Genomic DNA, 23,664 nt, shown 5'->3' with positions numbered 1-23,664 from the left:
GACACACACACAGACACACAGACACACAGGCACACAGGTGCACACAGACACACACACAGGTGCATACAGATGTATACAGGCAACACAGGTGCACATAGACACACAGACAACACAGGTGCACATAGACACACAGACACACAGACACACAGGTGCACACAGGTGCACACAGGTGCACACAGACACACAGGTGCATACAGATGTATACAGGCAACACAGGTGCACATAGACACACAGGCAACACAGGTGCACATAGACACACAGACACACAGACACACAGACACACAGGCACACAGACACACAGACACACAGACACACAGGTGCACACAGGTGCACACAGGTGCACACAAGGACACAGGTGCATACAGATGTATACGGGCACACAGGTGCATACAGATGTATACAGGCAACACAGGTGCACATAGACACACAGACACACAGGTGCACACAGGTGCACACAGACACAAAGGCACACAGACACACAGACACACAGGTGCACACAGGTGCACACAGACACAAAGGCACACAGGTTCACAGGCACACAGGCACACAGGCACACAGGCTCACACAGACACATAGGCACACAGACACACACACAGGCGCACACAGACATACAGGCGTACAGGCACACAGGCACACAGGCATTCAGACACACAGACACACAGGTTCACAGGCACACAGGCTCACACAGACACACAGGCTCACACAGACACACAGACACACACACACAGGTGCACACAGACATACAGGCGTATACAGGCGTACAGGCACACAGGCACACAGGCACACAGACACACAGACACACAGGTTCACAGGCACACAGGTTCACAGGCACACAGGCTCACACAGACACATAGGCACACAGGCACACAGACACACAGACACACACACAGGCGCACACAGACATACAGGCGTACAGGCACACAGGCACACAGGCACACAGACACACAGACACACAGGTTCACAGGCACACAGACACACACAGACACACAGGCTCACACAGACACATAGGCACACAGACACACAGACACACACACAGGCGCACACAGACATACAGGCACACAGACACACACACAGGCACATACAGACACACAGACACACAGGCACACAGGCACATACAGACACACAGGCACACAGGCACACAGGTACATAGGTTCACAGGCACACAGGCACACACAGACACATAGGCACACAGACACACAGATACACACACAGGCACATACAGACACACAGACACACAGGCGCACAGGCACATACAGACACACAGACACACAGGCGCACAGGTACATAGGTTCACAGGCACACAGGTGGGTGGAATGGGTGGCTGTGTGACAAGGGAGCCAGAGAGTGGAGTGATGTGTTCTCAAGCTCCACCAGCCAGGAGAGGGAGAGGGGAGAAAGGGCGGAGCAAGGACCTGCCACTCCTGGGTCCTGGACGCACGGCCAGAGGGCGAGGTCAGCCTCCGGCTCGTGGTGTGCTCCCGGGGGCGCAGCCACACGCTGCAGCCGCCGGCTCCCCGTCCACTGTGATGGCCTCTCTGTTCTCTCTGCAGAGTGCTGGCCGTGGCCCCTCCAGGCCCAGGGGTTCTCCCTGCCGCCACGTGGCTGCTGGCCTCTGTGAACCGTCCCCTGACACCAACGCATGCTGGGTCCCCCCCGCAGCCCACACAGCTCTCCAGCCCCAGCCCCACGGGGCCTCCAGTCCCAGCCCCACGGGGCCTCCGGTCCCAGCTTCTTTGACTCAGCCAGAGGACTGGGGCAGGGCTCTGCTGGGTGCCAGGGCTCCGCCAGGTGACAAGGCTCCCCTGGGTGACGGGGCAGGGCAGCACACGCAGCAATGTGCGTCTGGGGAACGCACAGGGCACGGTGGGCAGAGTGGCTGTCAACGCAAGGCCACTTTGCAGATAGTGTCATGGGCATTCTTGACAACGGTGCTGGGACACGTCGTGAGGGGTGGGGTCGACCTGGGAGAACGGGGACAAAGGGTATTTGTCCAGATGGCTTCCATGGCCCCTCCTGGGGGCCGGCCACTTAGCGAGTCCAGTCTGAGCCCCGGGTGACATGGAGGAGGGTGGGAAGCCAACAGAGGAACAGTGAAGATGCGTGTCCTCACAGACGTGCACCTCGGAGTGAAACGCAAAGACTGAAGAGCTAACTGCGGTGCTGAGGGTTTGCAGCGGGCAGATTGTGTGAGGGACAGTGGGAGAGAGCAGAATCAAACTCCACCTGCTTCCTCTCCGGGAGGGGTGGCGCAGCACAGCGGGAGGCAGGCACGGCCTTCTTTATGAAGATGCAGGAGAAGGAGAGGCACCCGCCTCCTCATGGCACAAGTGTAGGAGCCTTGCTTCCAGTCACACGGGCTTTTTAAAGACTTCTTAGGATCATAAAGCAGCACACTTTGTGAAGCTACAGTTCATAAATCTTAAAGCTATCTATCACGATAGATGAGTAAAAAATAATCCAAGCCATGAAACTGGAAAATATTTGAAAGCCCATACAACTGATCAGGAATTGCTACCCAGGTCAGATAAAGGACCCTGATTACTATCTGATTAAAAAAAAATCTACGAGGAGGAAATCCGTCGTAAAGGAAACCAGCATAATCGATAAAGATTGGAAAATGTCTCAACCTGACTGGAGGCTGAGGGATTGAAAGATAAACTGGCATGAAAATGCCATTTTGCTCACATTGGTTTGGGTCAATATTTACCACAGGTTGAGGAGGATCTGAGCTGCACAGCCGGTCAGGGGTGATCGATGCTCCGTGGACTGAGCTGCACAGCCGGTCAGGTGTGATCGATGCTCCATGGATACTCCGTGGACTGAGCTGCACAGCGGGTCAGGTGTGATCGGTGCTCCATGAACAGAGCTGCACAGCGGGTCAGGTGTGATCGATGCTCCATGGACTGAGCTGCAAAGCAGGTCAGGGGTGATCGATGCTCCGTGAACTGAGCTGCACAGCGGGTCAGGGGTGATCGATGCTCCGTGGACTGAGCTGCACAGCGGGTCAGGGGTGATCGATGCTCCGTGGACTGAGCTGCACAGCGGGTCAGGTGTGATCGGTACTCCGTGAACTGAGCTGCACAGCAGGTCAGGTGTGATCGATGCTCCGTGGACTGAGCTGCACAGCGGGTCAGGTGTGATCGATGCTCCGTGGACTGAGCTGCACAGCGGGTCAGGTGTGATCGATGCTCCGTGGACTGAGCTGCACAGCGGGTCAGGGGTGATCGATGCTCCGTGGACTGAGCTGCACAGCGGGTCAGGTGTGATCGATGCTCCGTGGACTGAGCTGCAAAGCAGGTCAGGTGTGATTGATGCTCCGTGGACTGAGCTGCACAGTGGGTCAGGGGTGATCGATGCTCCACGGACTGAGCTGCACAGCGGGTTAGGGGTGATCGATGCTCTGTGGACTGAGCTACACAGCAGGTCAGGGGTGATTGATGCTCTGTGGACTGAGCTGCACAGCAGGTCAGGTGTGATCGATGCTCCATGGACTGAGCTGCACAGCGGGTCAGGGGTGATTGATGCTCCACAGACCTGAGCTGCACAGCGGGTCAGGTGTGATCGATGCTCCGTGGACTGAGCTGCACAGCAGGTCAGGGGTGATCGATGCTCCGTGGACTGAGCTGCACAGCGGGTCAGGTGTGATTGATGCTCCGTGGACTGAGCTGCAAAGCAGGTCAGGTGTGATTGATGCTCCGTGGACTGAGCTGCACAGCGGGTCAGGTGTGATCGATGCTCCGTGGACTGAGCTGCACAGCGGGTCAGGTGTGATCGATGCTCCACGGACCTGAGCTGCACAGCGGGTCAGGTGTGATCGATGCTCTGTGGACTGAGCTGCACAGCGGGTCAGGTGTGATTGATGCTCCGTGGACCTGAGCTGCACAGCAGGTCAGGGGTGATCGATGCTCCGTGGACTGAGCTGCACAGCGGGTCAGGGGTGATCGATGCTCCATGGACTGAGCTGCACAGCGGGTCAGGTGTGATCGATGCTCCGTGGACTGAGCTGCACAGCGGGTCAGGTGTGATCGGTGCTCCATGAACTGAGCTGCACAGCGGGTCAGGTGTGATCGATGCTCCGTGGACTGAGCTGCACAGCTGGTTAGGTGTGATCAATGCTCCGTGGACTGAGCTGCACAGCGGGTCAGGTGTGATCAATGCTCCACAGACCTGAGCTGCACAGCCGGTCAGGTGTGATCGATGCTCTGTGGACTGAGCTGCACAGCGGGTCAGGTGTGATCGACGCTCCGTGAACTGAGCTGCACAGCAGGTCAGGGGTGATCAATGCTCCGTGAACTGAGCTGCACAGCTGGTCTCAGTCCATGAGACTCTTATCTCCAATAAACCACTAAAAAACCCCAAGTGGCGCTGTGGTTCAAGTGGTAGAGTGCTCGCCTTGAGCTGAAGAGCTGAGGGACTGCGTCCAGGCCCAGAGTTCAGGCCCCACGACCGACAAACACACACACACACACACACACACACACACACACACACACACACGTCTTAAGTCATTTCAGGTTTTCTTGTTCTGATTCAGGGATGTTAGCTGGCCTCTGCCAGCTCTCGTACACTCAGTGACACAGGGCACAGGACGCGGCGTCCCATGAGGTTACTGCAGCTGAAAATTCCCGGTGCTTCGTCACGTGATGGCGCAAGTCAGTACCAGGCATTGGTGTGACCTTGTGTGGGCAGACGCTGTGCAACAGTCAGACAACAGCCCAGCCCTCACCGCGGTGCGCAGGACATCGAACCTGAGGTGGATACTGAGCCAATGGTACTGGCTTACGTTGTGAGCATGCTGTACTTTTGTAGGCACCATTGTACAGTGTACCCCTTCTACTGATTCACGAGGAAGCTTCAGGAAATAAGCCAGACTCAGAAAGGCAGACATTTGCAGAATCTAAAGTTAGAAAAAAAACAAACAACTTGACAGAAGAAGGGAACTATTTGAGAAAAGGCAGGAGACCAGCGTGGGGGGGGGGGGGGGGCGGGAGCAGAGGGAGCAGAATATGATCAAGGTGTGTGTGTCATAATAGAGCTCATTAAAATGTACAAAAAAAATCCCTCTATGCCTAAATAGAAATGAGTCCAAACACACCAAGGAAGCCTTGGTTCTGGGCAAAGAAATCAGTTACAAAGAACATTATCGGGACAGCTAATAAACCATGAAGATGGATTATCGATTAGACAATCATACTTTTTTTTATATAAATTAGGTAATAGCTGTGTTTTTTGTTGGTCCGGAGTTGAACTTAGGGCGTGGGTGTTGTCTCTATCACTTTGGGCCACAGCACCACTTCCGGTTTTCTGGTGGTTCCTTGGAGATAAGAGTCTCATGGGTTTTCCTGCCCAGGCTGGCTTTGAACCATGACCTTTAGACCCCAGCCTCCTGAGTAGCTAGGATGACAGGCGTGAGCCTCCAGTGCCCGGCTCAATCAGAACTTCTAATAAATGAGATTGTAATACTTGCTCTGCTTCCCAGAAACAAAGAAAGATCAGTGGAGCAGCGCGCACGCTCCACAGCCGCAGCCGGTGTCGGCATCCGCCGAGCTGTGGCCCCGGCCGGGTTTGTGCAAGGCACCGCGTGGTGATCACATGCGTGGTGGTCACGCGTGTGGTGGTCACGGCTGCGGGCGGATGAGGCGTGCCCCAGAGCCCCGGCCACAGGAGGGTGGGTACTCAGTCACCACCCGGCGTGCGGCACCGGGGTGGTCTGGCGGGGCTGTGTGGATGCTGCAGGTGCGGCCCCCGGCTGCCCACGCCCACACCGTGGCTGTGTGAGAACCCATGCTGTGGCGGCCGTGGTCCGTGGGGTCCTGCAGGGGGCGGGGGAGTGTGGGAAGGAGTTCAGGCTGGGCTGGGCTGGGCCGGGCCGTCGGGAGCTGTCTCCCTGCTGCACAGGTGTGCAGCGCTGCCCCACCCAGGGGTGGAGATGGAGCCCGCTGGGCAAATGTCCTGCCCGGGACAGGCAGCGTCCACACAGCCGAGCTCTGCCCGGCTGCTCCCCGCCCCTCCCCCTGCACACTGCCCCAGGGCTCACCGGGAAGGGGGTGGGAGACCCCCACTCCCTGCGTTGGGCATGGCTCACCCTGGTGTCTTCCTGTGGGAGGTGGATGGGCGTGGGCCCCGGATTTGGGGCAGGAACTCCGGGCCCTCGTGGGGACCCTCTTTCTGTAGGTGGGGTACCACTTTTGTGTGCCCCTCAACAGGGCCCACAGACCTCCTGTGGACCATGAATCCCGAACCCCCACCACACCCACATCCGGGTCCCGGAGGCTCAGGAAGGGTCTGGAGAGGGGCTGTGCAGAGATGGGAGCCCTGCCCCGGGCAGCAGCTGGCCGGAGGCTCAGGAAGGGTCTGGAGAGAGGCCGTGTGGAGACGGGGGCCCTGCCCCGGGCAGCAGCTGGTCTGCGGCGCTCCCGGGCGGGGCCCTCTGACCTTTGTGCTTCTTCCTGGGCCTGGCTGCTGGCTGGGGCTGAGAACAGAAAGAGACGACTCTGCGTCCGACCCTCCTGCATCTCTGTGTGGAGCCAGCAGAGCCGAGCAGGCAGAGCCGAGTCCTTCCTGGAAGGCTTTCTGACTGCCACCCACCTGGCCAGCTCCTACTCATCCCTCAGGACCCAGTGAGAATTCACCCATCCAGCCAGCACTTGTGTCACACCTCAGTTCTTTCTCTCGGGCGGTGAGCTCGGGTGCGAAGCTCCACCCGGGGTGTGAGGCTGTGTGCCCCGGCTGTGAGCCGTGCTCACACCCACCTGCCTGTGGTGTGCCCTGCACACGGGTGATGTTGCTGCCCCAGCCCCAGGCTCACTTGGGCTTTGGGATGGCAGGAGGCCCTGCCCAGCCTGTGTGGCCTGGGACACCGCACAGCCCCAGGGCAGGAGGGAGGACTCCCGGGGCAGGAGGGAGGACTCCCGGGACCATCCACCTGCACACAGGTGGGGTGGTGGCTGCTGGGATTGGAGGAGGGAGGAACCGAGCCCCGGTCACCACCTGTCAGGGTGTGGCTCAAGCCCGGCTCGGCCCGGGCTCTGGCCTAAGCTCTGCTCCACCCTGGAACTTGACCTGCCCTGAGGAGCTAAGGGGGGAGGAGAAGGTGGGGGGGGCCCTCCTGGCCCCCATCCGGGTCTGCTTTGCAGAGCGCGGGTCCCTGGAAGGGTGCCGCCATTCACAGGGGAGGGCGCTGCACACACAGCAGCTCTGTCTCCAAATACCAGCCGAGCCCCAGGCACCGGTGTGAGCTTGCCCCGCGCCGGGCCGCCGCCCCTCCCGACAGTGCCTCCTCCCGACCAAGCTGGGCGTCCAGGGTCTGGCCTGTCCACCACCTGGCTGCTGCGGAGCCCCTGGGCACCCACCGTGCACCAGCAGCTCACCAAGGGCCAAAGGCCGGGCATACGAGAGGAAACTGAGGCAGGCGGGAAAGTGGTATGCACGGTGCCACGACCAGAGCGTGGGAGCCAGACCCCCCGCTTTGCCATCTCACACGCCATGACCTGCCTCCCCACTGGACACTTTGTTTTTCAGTCGTGGATCTTGAACTCTGGGCCTCGGCACTGTCCCTTCAGCTCAAGGCCAGCACTCTACCGCTTGAGCCACAGCACCACTTACAGTTTTCTGAGTGGTTTATTGGAGATGAGAATCTCAGGAACTTTGCTGCCCGAGCTGGCTTTGAACCGTGATCTCTAGATCTCAGCCTCCTGAGTAGCTAGGATGACAGGTGTGAGCCACCGGCACCTGGCTCCACTGGACGTTCTTGGGGTCCCTCCCAAGTCCCAGTCCTGGGCATGATGGCGGGGGCTCAGGGAGCAGCAGTAGGGTTCTTACATGGCAGCAAAGCCCAGTGAGTGGTGGTAGCCTGGCTACCTGGGGAGCTGGGGGCAGCGCCTGCTGGGAGGAGGGCGGAGGGGGGACAGGGCATGGCCAGGCTGCAGCTCCCTGTGCTGATCTTCTGAGCATGGAAGCCCCCTGCTTGGTCTGCACGGCCCCCTCCCTCTGGAAGCTTCCTGAGGCGGGCACTGGGCTCTTTCCTCACTGAGTTCCTGGGGAGGGCCCAGGGTGGGCGCTGAGGGACGGCTCCAGGTCCTCACGGTGGTGGCTCAAGGCTGACTCATACACACTCGGTGCGGAGCCCCAATGTGATAGAAGAGGCCCCTGAAGACTTGTGTTTTCCTTATGCCAGTACGGGAGCTTGAACTCAGGACTTGGAGTGTTTGCTTGACTTTTTGCACTCAAGGCTCATTCTCTACCGCTTGAGCCACAGCTCCACTTCTGGCTTATTTTCATTGGTAGTTAACTGGAGGTCAGCCTTGGACTTTCCTGCCTGGGCTAGCTTTGAACCACGATCCTCAGGTCTCAGCCTCCTGAGTAGCTGGGATTGTGGGCATGAGATGCCAGGGCTTGATCTGTGCTTGGAGATTTACAAGTGACTATTTTCTGTGAAAACCTGCCAACAGCACAGACCTACGGCAGCGAAGACACTAGAAGTGCACAGACATCACCAGGGCCCTTGTCTTCCCACGCCGCTGCCTGCTGGGATGGGCAGATGGGAAGAGGGATGAGGGGCCTTGGTGCCCTGCAGATGCGGGCTGGGCACCGTCCATGGCAGCCTGGTTGCCTCCTCCCGGAGACAGGTAATTATTCTTGCTTCCCAAGATAACAGTGTTAACTGGAAACAAAAGAAAACAAAGGAAGAAAACAGGCAAGCTGGGTAAAGGGCTGCTATTTGCTTTAAAATGTGTCCTCTGGGGGACAAAGAGGAAGAAGGTTTGTGATATTTATTTAAACGCTGTGTGGGGGCTGGCTTATACCTCGTTGGCAAAGCACTTGCCTAGCAAGTTCAACATCCTGGGTTCGATCTCCAATACCAAAAGAGAAAAGGTAAATAAAAACCAAGGGGGTGTCCCTTTTGTCCAATCTAGCTTATAATAAAAACGGTTTTGCTGAACAAAAACTAAAACCAAAAAGAATTCCATTTGAAGAGCTACGAGGAGGCAAAGGGAGAGGAAAGAGCCAATGCACACAGTCATATGTACTCGATGTCCAGATGAGAACGTGGGGGGAGGGGCGGGGCAGGCGGGGGGGCGGAATGGTGGAAGGGGGTGAGAGGGAGCAAGAGGCACTGTACTTGTCACGTGATTTGTTAAATTGCAACTCCTTTGTCCAAGTACGTACAATAAAATGACACATTAAATAATAAGTACAGCAAAACAACAGGACCAGGCACAGTGGTACAAAGCTATCATCTCAGTGGGATGAGAAGCAGAGATCAAGAGGCCAAGCAAAGGACCCCATTTGAAAAATAATCGGAGGAAAAAGTTCTGGGGGAGATGGGTGTGGCCAAAACCACAGCGGGCCTGCCAGCTAGCACAAGGCCCTGAGTTCACGCCCCAATCAATGAAAGTTCCAGGTAGACCCGGACCCCAGCTGCTGCTGGGCTTCCCGGTGCTGGGTCTCCTCTAGGATGAGCGATGGTGAGCTCAGGTCTGCACGGCTCCTGGGCTGACGCCTAAGGTCACGGGATGGCTGGCGTGCTGACCCTGCCAGGGGCCTGTGACTCTACCCTGCCACTCCACTGGGGGGGGGGGCGTGGCCCAGGCGATCCTTCCAGGCAGGAGAGAAGCAGGCGGAGCTGGGGGCCCAAGCAAACGTAATCATAATCGGGGAGGCGGTGCCAACCGGGGGTATAAAGGGGCCCTCCTGGGGCTGGCCACAGCCTCCCGTGCCAGGTCGCAAGCTTGCCGGTTGTCATGGAGCCCAGAGCGCTGTGGTGGCTGCTGCTTGGCCTGGTCTTGGTGTCCACCGGCTCGGCCGGGGAGTACGTGGGCTTGTGTGAGTACTTCCTCTGAGCGGGGCGGGGGGCCCTCTCTCTGCTGGGCTCTGGCTGGAACACTGGCAAGCGTCTCTGTGTCCTTTTACAAATTGTCATTTGTCACACAGACACTTTTTCTTGCTAGTCCCACAGATGGCTTCTCACTGTCCCCATTAGGCAGATGGGGAAACTGAGGCTCAGAGAAGGTTGCTAAGGAACCTAAAGCAACCCTCCCATCTCAAGTCAAACCTGGGGCTTGGAGCAGGCTAGGCAGGGGTCTGGAAACTCATCTTCTACCCCACACCTCTTTTTGGCAGATATTTCTGGTTCATAAAACAAGTCTTTAGACCTCATTTTGGTAACTTACTAGACCAAAAGGGGAGGTAGGTGAAAAGGGTTAGTTCTAGACCCTGGTTTGTTTGGTTTGGGGTTTCATGAGGCAGCGTCTTACTGTATAGCCCAGGCTAGCCTAGAACTTGCCATCCTCCTGTCTCTACCGGCCAAGTTGGAATTACAGGTGTGTACTACCATACCTGGCTCCAGAACTTTTGTTTTTGTCGGTTGTGGGGCTTGAATTCTGTCCCTCAGCTCTTCAGCTCAAGGCTAGTGCTCTACCACTTGAGCCACAGTGCCACTTCAGGTTTTCTGCTGGTTTATTGGAGATGAGTCTCCCAGACTTTGCTGTCCAGGCTGGCTTTGAACCGAGATTTTCAGATCTCAGCCTCCTGAGTAGCTAGGATTACAGGCGTGAGCCACAGTGCCCGGCTTCCATAACTTTTTTTTTTTTTGGTCGTGGGGCTTGAACTCTGGGCCTGGGCGCTGTCCCTCAGCCCTTCAGCTCAAGGCCAGCGCTCTACCGCTTGAGCCACAGTGTCACTTCTGGTTTTCTGGTGGTTTATTGGAGATAAGGTCTCACAGAGTTTCCTGCCTGGGCTGGCTTTGAACCGCAATCTTCAGATCTCAGCCTCCTGAGTAGCTAACGATGACAGGTGTGAACCACGGTGCCTGGCTCCATAACATTTTTATACAGAGCAGATGGGAGGTAGCCAGGCTGAAGAATTTAGCGCCTGGCCTTTGCCTCTGGCTGGAGGCAGGTAAGAGCCATTCTGCTACATTTGCAGTTTATTTTCTTTTTTCTTTTCTTTTTTTGTCTGTCCTGAGGCTTGAACGCAGGGCCTGGGTGCTGTCCCTGAGCTTTTTCCACTCAAGGCTAGAGCTTTACCAGTTTAAACCACAGCTCTACTTCTGGTTTCCTGGTGGTTAATTGGAGATAGGCTCACATAGACTTTCCTACCTAGGCTGGCTTTGAACTCTAAGCGATCTCAGCCTCCTGAGTAGCTAGGATGACAGGCGTGAGCCACTGGGTGCCTGGCTTACATTTGCATTTTTACAAAAGGGAAAAGTAGTCAGGCATCAGTGGCCCACATCTGTAACCCCAGCTACTCAGGAGGCTGAGATCTGAGGATCGTAGTTTGAAGCCAACCCAGGCAGGAAAGTCTGTGAGACTCTTATCTCCAATGAACCACCAGAAAACTGTGGCTCAGGTGGTAGGACATTAGTCTTAAGTGACAAAGCTAAGGGACAGAGCCAAGGCCCTGCATTCAAGACCCAGCACTGGTGCACACACACACACACACACACACACACACACACACACACACACACACACCACACACACACACACAATGGGTAAGACAGGTTTCAATGACAAACAAGGAATAAGGGCTTGGTTTCTGGGTTCAAGGACCCCCGGTTCCCATGGGTCCTGCCAGCTGGATTTCCTGACCAGGTGAACGTGCCCGTGACAGAGTGCAGGGCAGGTGTCCGTGTCTCTACGCAAGCCCATCTCCCTGGGGCTCAGGAGCAGGGGAAGGGATGCGAACTTGCAAAATGAAACAAGCGAGTGAACCCCAAACTGGTGGGCTCTGACGGCCAGCTGGGTTTCGTTTGCACAGCTGCAAGCCAGTGCCAAGTCCCAGCCAAGGAACGGGTGGACTGCGGGTACCCCCAGGTTACCAAGGAGCAGTGCAATAACAGGGGCTGCTGCTTCGACTCCAGCATCCGGAACGTTCCCTGGTGCTTCAAGCCGCTGCAGGAGACAGGTAAGGGCACAGGCCCCCTCCCCCCCCCCCACCCTGCCACGGTGACCGGGGAAGCCCCGGCCTTCCCCAGCAGGAGCTGGTCATGTGAGGTCCCCAGGAATCCTTGCATGTCGGGCTTCGGCAGGACATCAGCCCAGCAGTGTCCCTGCCCCTGGGCAATGGCGGAGGGTTCCCATCCGAACAGCGAGTGGCCAGGGGCTGGGGCTGGACCCTCGTGTCCCCTTTCTCTAGAGCTCTGAAAATGTGTCCACGTTAAGGCACGACGCAGAGGGGTGACGTGAAGCCCTACCGTGGAGAGAATGGGAACTCCCGGGTCCCTTGTTGTCTCTGACACACTCAAGGGGTCAGCTGCTGGGTGGCCTTGCTGGCCGTCAGGTGCCTCGGCCCCGCCCTCCCGGAGCCACCCCTGAGGGGGTGTGCCCCTGGGGCAGCAGGTGGCTGTGTGTGGGGAGGCCGCCAGCTGCCTCCGCGAGGCCCACCCCACCTCCTCCCGGGCCAGGCTGGCTGAGATGAGCACAGCCTGCCCAAGTGCCAGCTCACCTTCTAAGAGGGACGCCCCTGTCTGAGGTACCTTCTAGAAGCAGCAGCCAGGTGGGCCTGCTGACAGATAATAGGAGGAGGTTGGGTTCCAGCAGCTCTGGTCCCTGACCGAGGATGAAGGTCCAGGGCTGGGCCTGGGCGAAGCTGGCCATTGCCACTCCTGTCCATCCACACATTGGGGGCCACACCCCAACACCACAGCCATCTCCCGAACTCCCTGCTCCAACCCTCAGCTACTGTGGGGGCTCGGGTGGTTCTCTGACTGGGGGGACCCCGCATTTCCCTAGAGAGCTGGCGAAGGAAGCCCGGCAGGCGGTGACGCTGGCAACACCTTTGCTTCCTCCCCAGAATGCACCTTCTGAAGCCGCCCCGGCTCCGGCCCCCCGAGGCCGGCTGGCCGGGCCCCGCTGGTCTCCACACTCCTCCTGCCCTGGCCAGCGAGTCTGCTGACCGCGCGCGCCCCGGCCAGAAGTCCTCAGGAATAAAGACCCCACCAGCATGAGGATGCTCCCCTGCGGAGGCTGTGGCCTGTCTTTATTTCTGTGAGCGGGCTCTTGGCGGGGAAGCAGCAGGCTGTGCGTGACTGAGGGTCCTGAGGCCCCCGGAAGAGGGGTCCCCAGCTCCCCCGGCTAACATCCTGGCACGGTGTGAGTTTGCTTAGGCCAGGTGCCCACTCCACAGGACAAACAAGCACCCTGCTCCGACCCTCTTCTCCTAAGCCCAGGGGAAGCATTCCGCACACGACTCACGCGTGCCTCAGGCCTTTCTGGGTGAGGGAGCGTGTCAACAAAGCCACCCGCAGGCCACACGTTCAGATTTATGCTCCACCGAGCTCAGCAGCTTTCTTCTCTTGTTATGAACCAGGAGGCTGCAGTACACACCGCTGACCTGGTGGTCCATGGAGTCCATCGAGTCCCCAAAGCATCCACAGCCACCAGGGCTGAGGCTGCTGGGTCCCTACTGGCCCAGCCTCCCTGGGCCGCTGGGCTCCGCACTCACACCAGAGAGGCTTGGGGTTCTCTGCCCACTTGTGCAGTCTGCTGAGTTTCCTCTGCTCCCACAGGGACCCTTCTAAGACCACGCCTACCATCCTAAAGCCACACCTACCACCCAAGGCCACACCTACCACCCAAGGCCACACCTACCACCCTAAAGCCACACCTACCACCCAAGGCCACACCCATCATCCTAAAGCCACACCCACCACCCAATGCTACACCCACCACCCCACTGTGTGACTCCCGACTCCATCCTGGGCAGGAAATCACTGCTGTTTCCTGATCATAAAGGTGGGTTTCTTGGTCTCTCCCCTCCCTCTGAAAAAGGAAAGAGACAACTCCTGTAACAGGCTTGTTTTTATTTATTATTGCTGTTATTTTTTAATGCCCATTCTGGGGCTTGAACTTTGAGCCTGGGCATTGTCTGTTAGCTTTTTTACTCAAGGCTAGCACTCCACCACTGGAGCCATAACTCCATTTCTAGTTTTGTGCTGGTTAATGAGAGAAAACAGTTTCATGGACTTCCCTGCCGGGTGACTTTCAGCTGGGATCCTCAGATCTCAGCCTGAGTGTCTAGCATTACAGATGTAGGCCACTAGCACCCAGCTATCAGCCTTGTGTTGGAGGTGTGTGGGGGGGCCCTGGCCTTAGAGCTCTGCCCTCTTTGTGCAGGTGGGGCCGCAGCCTGACCCAGAGGACAATGTCAGGATGCTCAGGTCTCATGACCCAGAGCCTGGGATAGTCCTTCTCTCTGCGCCACCTGCTGGTCTGGGAGGAACACTGAGGCACACCTCAGACAGCCTGGCCTCCACTTAGGGAGGGACCCTGTGCCAGGCAGCTGAGGGCTCTGACCCATCTCTGACCCATCCAGCCTTCCAAGCCAGGCCTGACCTCTGCTGGCGGGATCGAGGGCCCCGGGGCCCGGGGCCTCAGCAGCCCTGACGTGGCCACAGCGTTCTCCTGACCTTCCTGGCGTCCTCTCTGGGCAGTTCTGCTGCCTCCCTCCAGCAGGACCTGGGCATGGGACCCACCCTGCACAGGTGGCCCGAGAAGTCCACCTTGCTGCCGACTCTAGATGCTTCCTTTGCCCCCATCTCTCCCCATGTCTGTCTACCCCTGTCCCCTACAGGTCCTACAGCTGGGAACCTCTCTTCCTCCACCCCCCCCCACACACAGTGGTTCCCCCTCCCCCATAGCAGCTCCATCTCCACCCCCCACCCCCTCACACACAGCTGACCCATCTTACCAGCCCACACCTGGCCCTGATGGGACAGACAGAACGCTGACCACATCCTCAAAAGTGGCTGCACACTGCTCCCTGCTGGCAGCCATGGGCTCCTGCTGCTCCTTACCCTCAGCAGCCTTGGTCCTAACCGGCTTCCTTCCACAAAACCCCACCACAGAGCCACCCCACCTCCTGACTGCATCCAGTGGGTCCGGCCAGGTGCAGACCCGTGTCCTGCAGGGCTCCGTCCACCTGAGCGCTGGCCTGCTCCTGCCGGCTGGAGGGCACTGCTGAGCTGCCCGCACCCTTCCCTGCCACAGCCCACCTACTCGGCCCCACTAACCCAGAACAGCTGTCTTGGGTGAGGGAAATTCGCTTCCCTTCTGGGGCAATCAGGAGGAACAAGGTCTCAGTGCCAGCGGGAGGCCAGGCCGAGGCTTGGGCCGGCCACCTGGGCGTGGCTGCATGGGTACCTTGGGAGCGGCAGCCCCAGCATGGGCCGTGTTGTGGCTGGGGGGCAGTGTGGGGAAGCCGTGCGGGGGCTTGGCCATTCCTGCACCAGGTGTCCACGCAGCACTGGCCTCCCTGTCCCCCGCACACATGCCCACCTTCCCCCAGCTCCACAGGGTGTCACAGTCCATGTCAACATGGCCCAGAACCGAGAGCTGACCACAGGGGGCTGGGCAGCAGCAGGACCTCAGAGACAGCAGCACGTTGTCTGACCCTTCAGGACGTGTTGGGGAGAAGTCCCACCCCCCACCCCCCACCCGCCCCGTCACAGGGCCGGGTCGGCTGCCAGTTCTACGGTGTCTTCTTCCCAGGACACCAAAGCGGTGATGTGGACGGAGCCCTCGGCGCTGGACAGCGGAGGTGCGGACTGTGCATCCGCCCTGCTCCGCTCTGTGTGCCCAGCTCATTGTCTCTCAGCCTCCTGAGTGGGGAGCAGGGCTGGTCCTGAGGAACGTGCTGATCCCCTGGGGCCTTGTAACAGCGGCTCAGTGGGGACCTCAAGTTTCCACTCAGCTGATCCAGGACCCATCCTACACCCAAAGAGAACACACAAACACACACTCATACAAACACACGGACACACACACTCATACGTACACATAGAGACACACAGATACACAGACTCACCACATACATAAACACACATACATCTACATAGACTCACCACAGATACATACATACATATATATACATATACATGCACACATTCACAAATATACACGCATATACACAGAGCCACCACATGTATGCAAACATACATACACACAGATACACACAGACTCATCACACACATACAGATATACAGACACACACACAGAGATACACAGATACACAGACTTACCACACACACACATACATGCATACACATACAGACACACAGACAGACTCACCAGACACATACACATATACACATACACACATTCACAAACACACACATATACACACAGATTCACCACACATACACACACATACAGGCATATATACATACAGGCACACACATATACACCTCCCCCCCCCCACACACATCCCAGCCTCGTGCTCCCGGCAGGTCTGACAGCTGAACGGCTGGAAACAAAAGAGGAAGGAGAATTAGAGATCTGGAAATAATGATGCTTTATTCCATTGATGTCATATTTGCATAAATGCCATCTAGTTTCGGAGGCCAAGTTCAAACGGTGCATGTACTACTGAGATCGTTACAGAAATACACAAGCAGATGCATGGTCTGTAAGTTGTTAGAAACTCCCATGATCCCCTGATTGGGTCCAGCAGAGTGGAGCAGGTAAGGGAACAAGGAACTTGAAGAGTTCTGTATTATGGAACTCTCTCTCTGCCTCTCTCTCTCTGTCTTTCTCTGTCTCTGTGTCTGTCTGTCTGTCTGTCTGTCTCTCTCTCTCTCTCTCTCTCACACACACACACACATGCATCTATCTTAGTTGTCTCTACTGGGGTGAATCTTCCACAGCCTGTAGTGTCAGTATTTCCCACTGGGATGACACAGCTAACTGTGCATAGGTATCCAGATGGCATTATAAGAACAGACACACAAGAACAGGTTGGGTAAGCACAGGCATGCTTGCTCGCTGCGTACGCAGTTGCTCTGGGAGGAGACAGGTGGTAAACAGCTCCTCGTGGACGGATGCGAGTGTGACAGTCCCCAGGTGCTATGCCTGCGCTGCGCTGATCTGTGCACAGCTGACTAGAGACAGACACGTCACACAGGCTAACTCGGGAGCACCCGTGCTCCCTTGAGACTCTGAGCCCCGCTCCTTTCCCCAAGGAAGCGGGGTCTATTTCGTGAGTAATGTTGTTGCTAGGAAGTGTTGCTGCCATTTCTTAATTTCTTAACGAGACATCTGTGGTTAAACTGGAGCTGACAGGAAACAGGCTCGAGGCGTGTAGAGCTGGAGTGGGAGGCTGTGAGAGAGTGAAGGCCAGAGAGCTCACGGAAGAATGTTCAGAAACGCCAAACCACAGCCCCGTGGGATCCCGCGGCATCCTGGGTCTCCTGGCAGAGCGGAGGGCTCCGAACTCGCACGCTGTGGCTTCCTGACGTGCCTGTTCAACACCGGATGCGTTTCCGCCAGCGGGAAATGGCAGGCTGAGGGTACCCCAGGAGGGGCGCACACCAGCTGTGTCCCCAAGCGGGGAGATCCTGCTCTCCCAGTGCTCACCACACCATGGGGCTAAGCCTTCCCCGGCTCCGTGAACTGCCGGGCACGCCGGGCTCTGGCGGGCGGGGGCTTGGGGTGCCCTGGGGCGGGCAGGTGAAGGGTGAAGGGTGAAAGGTCGACTGAGCATCAGCTGCAAGGGCTTCATGGAGCCAGACTCCAAGAACACTACGGGGAACGTGTGGGGAGCTAAGAACTGGCCAGAGTCCCTCGTGGCTCTGCTTGGTGACCCTGCCTCCACCTCCGTTTCCTTACCAGCTGTGCCTCGGTGGTGCTCAGCGACCACACGGGCTCACAGAGATCAGAACAGAGAACGGCGCCACTCCGCGTTGTGTCCTCCGGGACAAGGTGCTGAGGGCTTCTCGGCACAGACACACGTGAGAGCCGCCACGGGCAGAGACCTCAGCCACGGGGATTGTTCTGTGCTCTGCTGCCCCCAAACCACACGCCCTGTGCCGGTGCCTCGTCCCTGAAGCCACATCTGAGCCACGGTGGCACTGGTATGGGGGGGGGTGTTCCAGGACAACAGAGCAGCGTGGGGCCTTCAGAGGGCTCCAGAGAGCAGCTCCGCCTCTGTGGACACTGACCCCAGAGCGGGGTGCCCGCCAGCTGGGGCCCGGTGTGAGCTACACACAAGACAGACCCAACATGGCTGTGCTTCCCTGCTGGAGATTTTTAGGGTCCAGGCTCTGCTTACAGGCATCTGCAGCACAGCCAGGAGTGGAGGTCGTGTGCCTGGCTACTGTCTCCTCCGGATGTCTGGGGCCTGTTCTGGGGCCAGCAAGTCCTCCTGTCCACCCGGACCCCGGCCTGTGCTCCCAGAACCATTCACACACCCCTTGGACAGAGCAGGCTTCCGGGCCGGGCGGGTTGCAGATGTGCATGCACAGAGACAACAGGGGTGAAGGCAAAAGCCCGTCTGCTCCAAGAAGGACATGATTAGGGAAAGGACACGGAAGATTTAGTCTTACGTGGCAAGAGGAGCCCGAAGACTCTGCTGCCTAGCAGAGTAAATCTCATTGTGATGCCCTGAGACCTGAAAATAGCAGACGTTCCCTGGACTCTTTATCGTATTGTTACTGTCGACCCGCATTGTTAATTGTCGTTGTTCTCTGCTGTGCCTAATTTGTTCATTAAACTTTCTCACTGTAGGTTCAGGCGGCTCCTGGAGACCCAGGACTCCAGTGAGGGGTGGAGCACTATTGATCCCTGCTTCTGGGACCCGAGGTGTGGCTAACGGGGACAGGCGGTCTAGAGAGGCGGGGCAGGGGGGGCGACACAGCACAGTGAACGGATGCCCACGCGCAGGGCACCTGTTCATGGTACCAGCCTGCCTGCCATCCATTCCCTGCCACAGGACTGGAGGGACTGCTGGTCTGTGCCTTCTGTGACCAGGCCCAGCAGCCCTCTGTCCCCAAGGTAGGGAAGGTAGGGACAGAGCCCAGCGAGAAAGCCTGGCCCTCCAAAAGTGAGCGTGGCTGGTGTGCTGCCTGGTGGAAGCCTGGCGCTGGAGCAGCACCTGACGTCACTCTGTCCAGGTCTGCTGCCACCCAGAGCCCAGGCCTCCCGCGGCGGTGCTGGACAGGGCCGAGCAGGAGCTGCCTGGGAGCCTGGGGGCCGCTATGGGTGGAGTGTGGGTGAACGGGGCTGACCCAGCCCGAAGACAGCAGAACACACAGCCCGCGAGGCCTGGAGACGAGGCGGGAGCCAGGCCACGTGGGGAACAGAACACTCCCCAGTGGAGGACCATGTCTGTCTTTCAAATGTAGCCAACACAGCGAAACGGAAGCCAATCCTTGCAGCACAGGGGAAAAGGTGTATACAAAATACTTTATTAGCAGTCTTTATTTCTTAAAAGTCTCTAGCTTTGAATACGCACTCTGCACCCCCTCTGCCCCGCTGGGTACTGTCTTACGTCGGTCACGTTCTACTTCAGCTGGCATTTGACAAAAGGCGCCCATCCCAACTTCTACGGTCTGCACCACAGGCACAAAATGAAAGAACATTCTCTGTCCTTCTTGGAGAGAAGGACAATGAAGGTTGACGCTGGTATGCTTCTGAGATGAGTACACCATGAGCACGCATGCCCAGAGCGGCCTTATGCCCACGAGGACAGATGTGTGGATAGAGATCACTCACGCACAGACGCGCGCTCCCCCCGGAGCCACGCGGCCCTACCAGAGTCCCCGGGAGCTCACACCAGCCACTGACACAGGGGTGAGTCCAGCCCTGGGCCACCAGGCCCGCCAGCGACACCCAGCACAGGCGCTGAGGAGCTGGGGGCAGGCTGGGACACCTCCTCATCCCTCCGTGTCTGGTGGCAGAGAAAGGAACGGGACAGCTGCTAAACTTGCGTTGCATTCCACACCTGCCAAAGAATTTTCTAGAACGTGTGTGTGTGTGATGGACACTGGCAGCTCAGCCAAGCCAAAGTTCAGGGACTGCAGTGGAGCTTGGCATGGGGTCCCCTGTGCCCTTCCCCGGCTCGGGGCCCCTGGTGGGCTGTGGGGCCCTGCCACCGGAGCCACATGTCCATCCATGATGCAGGGCGCGAAGGCTGAGCATGGGCCGGGAGCCAGGCTTGGGTGGGCCAGTGGAGGTCTGGTGAGCAGGTAAATGAACAGAGGAGCCTGTAGGGTATCTAGCACAGCATCTGGAACCTTCCACAAGGAACTATGCACAAGGTGCTGAATCCTGTAGGGTTTTTTCCTTCCTTTGGAGACACCCAGAGGCAGCTTCTGCTCCGAAGGAGGCTCCAGGTTTCTGGGGTGACCTTTCCCCTCAAAGCTTTATGTTCCATTCCCTGGTCCTGATTGCCACTCAAGGGGACAAAAGCAGTGTTCACTGGCCATCCCTGTCCTGGACTGCCCCCTCCCCGAGGGACACTGGCCACTCAATTCCCCCATGGACTTGAAGGGGAGTAGAAGGAGAGGCAGTCAGAGCCTTGGGTGCAGGCCGAGGGGCAGCCCGGAGCGTCGAGCTCTCTCCTGCCGCGTAGCCGCATTTGGAGATCTCCACGCGCCTGTGCCAACCACCCTGGAGACCATGCAGCCTCCACCAAGGCTGAATCCCTCCTGTGGGTGGAGAGCCTCACAATAGGAAGTTCCCTAGGAGGAACTGGGAGGGTTTGAAGGTTGGTTTGGGGTTGGACCCCAGGTTGGGAAAAAGCAGCAAGCGAGGATTGCTCCCTTGGGGCACTGAGTAAGGCATTTTAACAACTCCGAAAACTAGAAAGTAGAGGGAATGACGGACGCAGAGGTGCCGACACCGGCGTCCCATCCACCCTGCCTGGGGAGATGCGGCGGGCACCCGTGCGTGCGATGCGGGGAGCGGGGCCGGGACGCAGCTCCCCCAGCAGAGCCCCGGCCCTTCTCTAGCCCACCAGAGCCGGCGAGCAACACTGCCCCACGGGGGGCGAATGGGGGGAACCTCCAGCCCCCACCCCAATCTGCTTTGGTCAGCATGCTTTAAAAACAGCCCTGGGTCACCTTGTCTGCCAGCGGCCTTCAGGCTCCGCCCCTCTGATCACATTCTTGTCTGTGCAAGGGTAACTACACTGCATCTGGAGTAGAAACGGGACCCATGGAAGCATGAAGGCCCGAGGACAGAGCTCCTGAGGACCAGGCACCCTCAGACACCAGAGTTAACACCTAGAAGCATCTCTAGGTTTTTCTGAAAAGGCTGAGAAGCAGCCCTCGCTCTCAGGGGCCAGGGAAGCCATCTTTGGAGTAGGGATGGTGGCCTGCACAGCATAGTCCTAGTAGATCCTGGCTTACAAGTCCGCCCTGATCAGAGCCATGACCAAAGCTGCCAGCCCGGGCCTGGACACGTGGACGGTTCCGTGTGGGCCCACGCATGGGGCCCCGAGGTGGGGTCACCGCCATGTTCTCCTCCCAGCTCCCTAGCTCACAGCCGCACAGCCCGCCTCTGCGCCGACTGTTTTATAAAGGCTAAGTTTGTCCCTGGTTAAAACTGAAGCTAGAAGGCCAACCCCATGTTTGTAGAGAGTGTGTGAACTTGGCATGACTCTGTAATGTGCATTTCAATTGTGATTACTAAAAAAAAAAATCTGAAAATGAACAAAATAAAAAAGAAGCTCTGAGCATTTTCAAACCAAGTCCACGTGGAAGGAAAATGCAGAGCTTTCCCTTGCTCAGGACACAGCCAAACACTCCCAGAAGGACACCTCCAAGCTAGAACCACCTTGAATGTGACCCAGTGCTGAGACTCAGAGAGGTCAACTGATCTGCTCACAAACAAATGCATTCTGTCACCAGAGACCTCGACTCTGGGACAACGGTGTTGTGGCAGGAGATGGCAGCATTTTCCTAAAGGTGATCTCCACCAGCCTGCCCGCCTCCCGGCCACTGCGGCTCACGCTGCCCGGGCCACCCCGTGGCCCAGCGCTCAGACACAGGCTCAGTGGAGGTAGTTGATGTGACAGAATGGAGGGTTAATGGTCCCCTAAGTCACCGGGGCTGATCTCCTGCACATTCTGAGCAAAAGGAAGGTGGTCAGAAAGCTAGGAAGAAGGGGGCGATTTTGCATAACTAAAGAAGCACATGAGAAAGCAAAGTTCCTGAACGAGTTGGCCAATATCCTCTTAAGACTCTCAATCGACTCCATCTGAGCATGGCTCGCGTGATGGCGTCTACCTCTCCACCCGGAGCCGGCACCAACCATGCACAAGTGCTGCCTGTAAGTGCGTGCCACCCTGTGGCTAGGTCAAATCCCGTCTAGCTTTAAGCGAAGTGTTATTTACCCTGAATTACTCCTCAACAATTACTAAAAAGATAGAACTTTTTAAAAACAAGTGTAATTTATCGACTTTGGCTCAGAAAGTGACTTCCTCAGAAAAGAGGTGAAATTGAGAAGAAATCACGAGAAGCAAAGTCACTGGAAGGCGTCTCTACACGGTCACATCTACTCCAGGACCGGCCCTCCCTCCCCGCGAGCTCCCGGGAGCAGCCCACGGCCCTCCATCCACGCGGGACTGACTGCGGAGGCCTGGGCGCCAGGAGAGACTTTCCAAGGAAGCCTCTTGTCACCAGCGGTGTTGCAGTATGAAGTCCTGCCCCAGGGGCAGTCTTCTGAATTCTGCACGTAAAAACAAAACAAAACAGAACAGAACAAAAATCCCAACCTTCCTACATCTTCCTAGTTCAAGCTAGAAAAGGTAAAGGAGAGAAGACTCAGCCCGGTCGGGCAGAGCAATGAGCCCTGGTCGCCACCACGCCGCATGGCTTCCAGGCTGGGTGGATGGTCTCTGAGTCCCCCGGCGCGGCGCACGCCGCCGCCGCTCAGCAGTCCCATGGCCGCAGTGTCTGGTTTGCCTCCTGGTGGCATCGGCGTGCTTTACCTCTCCGCCCGGATTTTGTACCTCAGAACAAAGTAGGCAATGAGGCGCAAGGAGATGAAGAAGATGCCCAGCACGATGAAGTCCAGGTAGAGCTTGGCATTCTCCACGTCCAGCTCCCGCAGAATGGCCTCCGACTTCTGGAAGTGGCACGTGTCATCGATGTCACAGTGCAGGTCTTCCCGGTCCAGGCCGTAGATGGACAGGATGACGCCCTCAAAGCCATACCTGAGCAGGTGAGCACGGGCATGAGGGGAGGAACTCACCGGCTCACAGCCATCGCGGAAGCCCACCGTGCCGCTGTCCGCTGGCTCCGAGCTGGCCCCCCAGCCCCAGTGCTCCCCAAGTCCTCACCAGCTCCCCGATACAGGACGCCTTCCCTGGAAGCCCCCAGCAAAAGCCCCACCCGAAGGTGTTCATTCAGAGGGAATGCGGTCTCTTCGGGCCGGGCTGCTTTGTGCGCAACGGTGATCCAACAGCCCCGCACCCCCTCTCCCCTGCCTGGCCTCAGCCTGGCCTGGGCAGAACAAAAGCACTGATTTTCACCTGTCAGTGGCCAGCAGTCCAATTGTTGAAACTTGGTACAAAGGACTTTATGTGGATCTTATTTTCCTGAACAATACACTTGGGTCTGAACTGACATTCTAGAAAAGTAGCACTTGTGAAGACTATGTGTCACGTGGAATGGCTGAGGCTTGGGACAAAGGTGGTGGGTAAAGCTCTGGAGATGGGCACTGCCCGCCAGGGGGCTAGGCACAGGGTTCAGGGGCGCTCAGCCCAGGGAAGACACTAGGGCTGGGCCTCAGCTGCCACTTGGCAGATCCCGGATGTTTCAAGGACGACCTGTTACATTTAAAATGCTACGTATCCAAACAAATTCCAGGAAATGGCAGCATTTTTCTGTATTGGTGGTGGTGGTGGTTTGTTGTCTGTATTGGTGGTGGTGGTGGTTTGTTG

At 57.6% G+C, this 23,664-nt stretch overlaps 2 protein-coding genes across 3 annotated transcripts in view; one reads left to right on the top strand and one right to left on the bottom strand.

Annotated features, from left to right (window-relative positions):
* The first annotated feature begins 9,743 nt into the window (after positions 1 to 9,743).
* Tff3 (trefoil factor 3) lies at positions 9,744 to 15,392 on the top strand. The gene is made up of 3 exons (XM_042687207.1): positions 9,744 to 9,825; positions 11,761 to 11,907; positions 15,289 to 15,392. The coding sequence occupies exons 1-3, from the start codon at positions 9,744 to 9,746 to the stop codon at positions 15,390 to 15,392; spliced, it is 333 nt and encodes a 110-aa protein (XP_042543141.1).
* Positions 15,393 to 19,162: 3,770 nt separating this feature from the next.
* The window catches only part of Abcg1 (ATP binding cassette subfamily G member 1), a 50,039-nt gene continuing 45,537 nt past the window's right edge, over positions 19,163 to 23,664 (bottom strand). For both annotated transcript variants that reach the window (XM_042687285.1, XM_042687286.1), the window contains exon 15: positions 19,163 to 22,935. In XM_042687285.1, the coding sequence (XP_042543219.1) occupies positions 22,707 to 22,935 (229 nt within the window). In that variant the 3' untranslated portion in view covers positions 19,163 to 22,706. The remainder of the gene's footprint in view (positions 22,936 to 23,664) is intronic.

Source organism: Dipodomys spectabilis, unplaced genomic scaffold (genome assembly GCF_019054845.1).
Source record: "Dipodomys spectabilis isolate Male_0828 unplaced genomic scaffold, ASM1905484v1 ptg000107l, whole genome shotgun sequence".
NCBI lineage: Eukaryota > Metazoa > Chordata > Mammalia > Rodentia > Heteromyidae > Dipodomys > Dipodomys spectabilis.
The sequence above is the reverse complement of the archived record's forward strand: the minus strand, read 5'-3'. Positions and strand labels throughout refer to the sequence as shown.

Excerpts from the sequence above, each read along its gene's own strand:
- Tff3 (XM_042687207.1), top strand. The coding sequence starts at position 9,744 with ATGGAGCCCAGAGCGCTGTGGTGGCTGCTGCTTGGCCTGGTCTTGGTG. Across the intron at positions 9,826-11,760 it reads CGGGGAGTACGTGGGCTTGT|CTGCAAGCCAGTGCCAAGTC; the intron begins GTGAGTACTTCC and ends TCGTTTGCACAG. Across the intron at positions 11,908-15,288 it reads CAAGCCGCTGCAGGAGACAG|CTCCACAGGGTGTCACAGTC; the intron begins GTAAGGGCACAG and ends ACCTTCCCCCAG.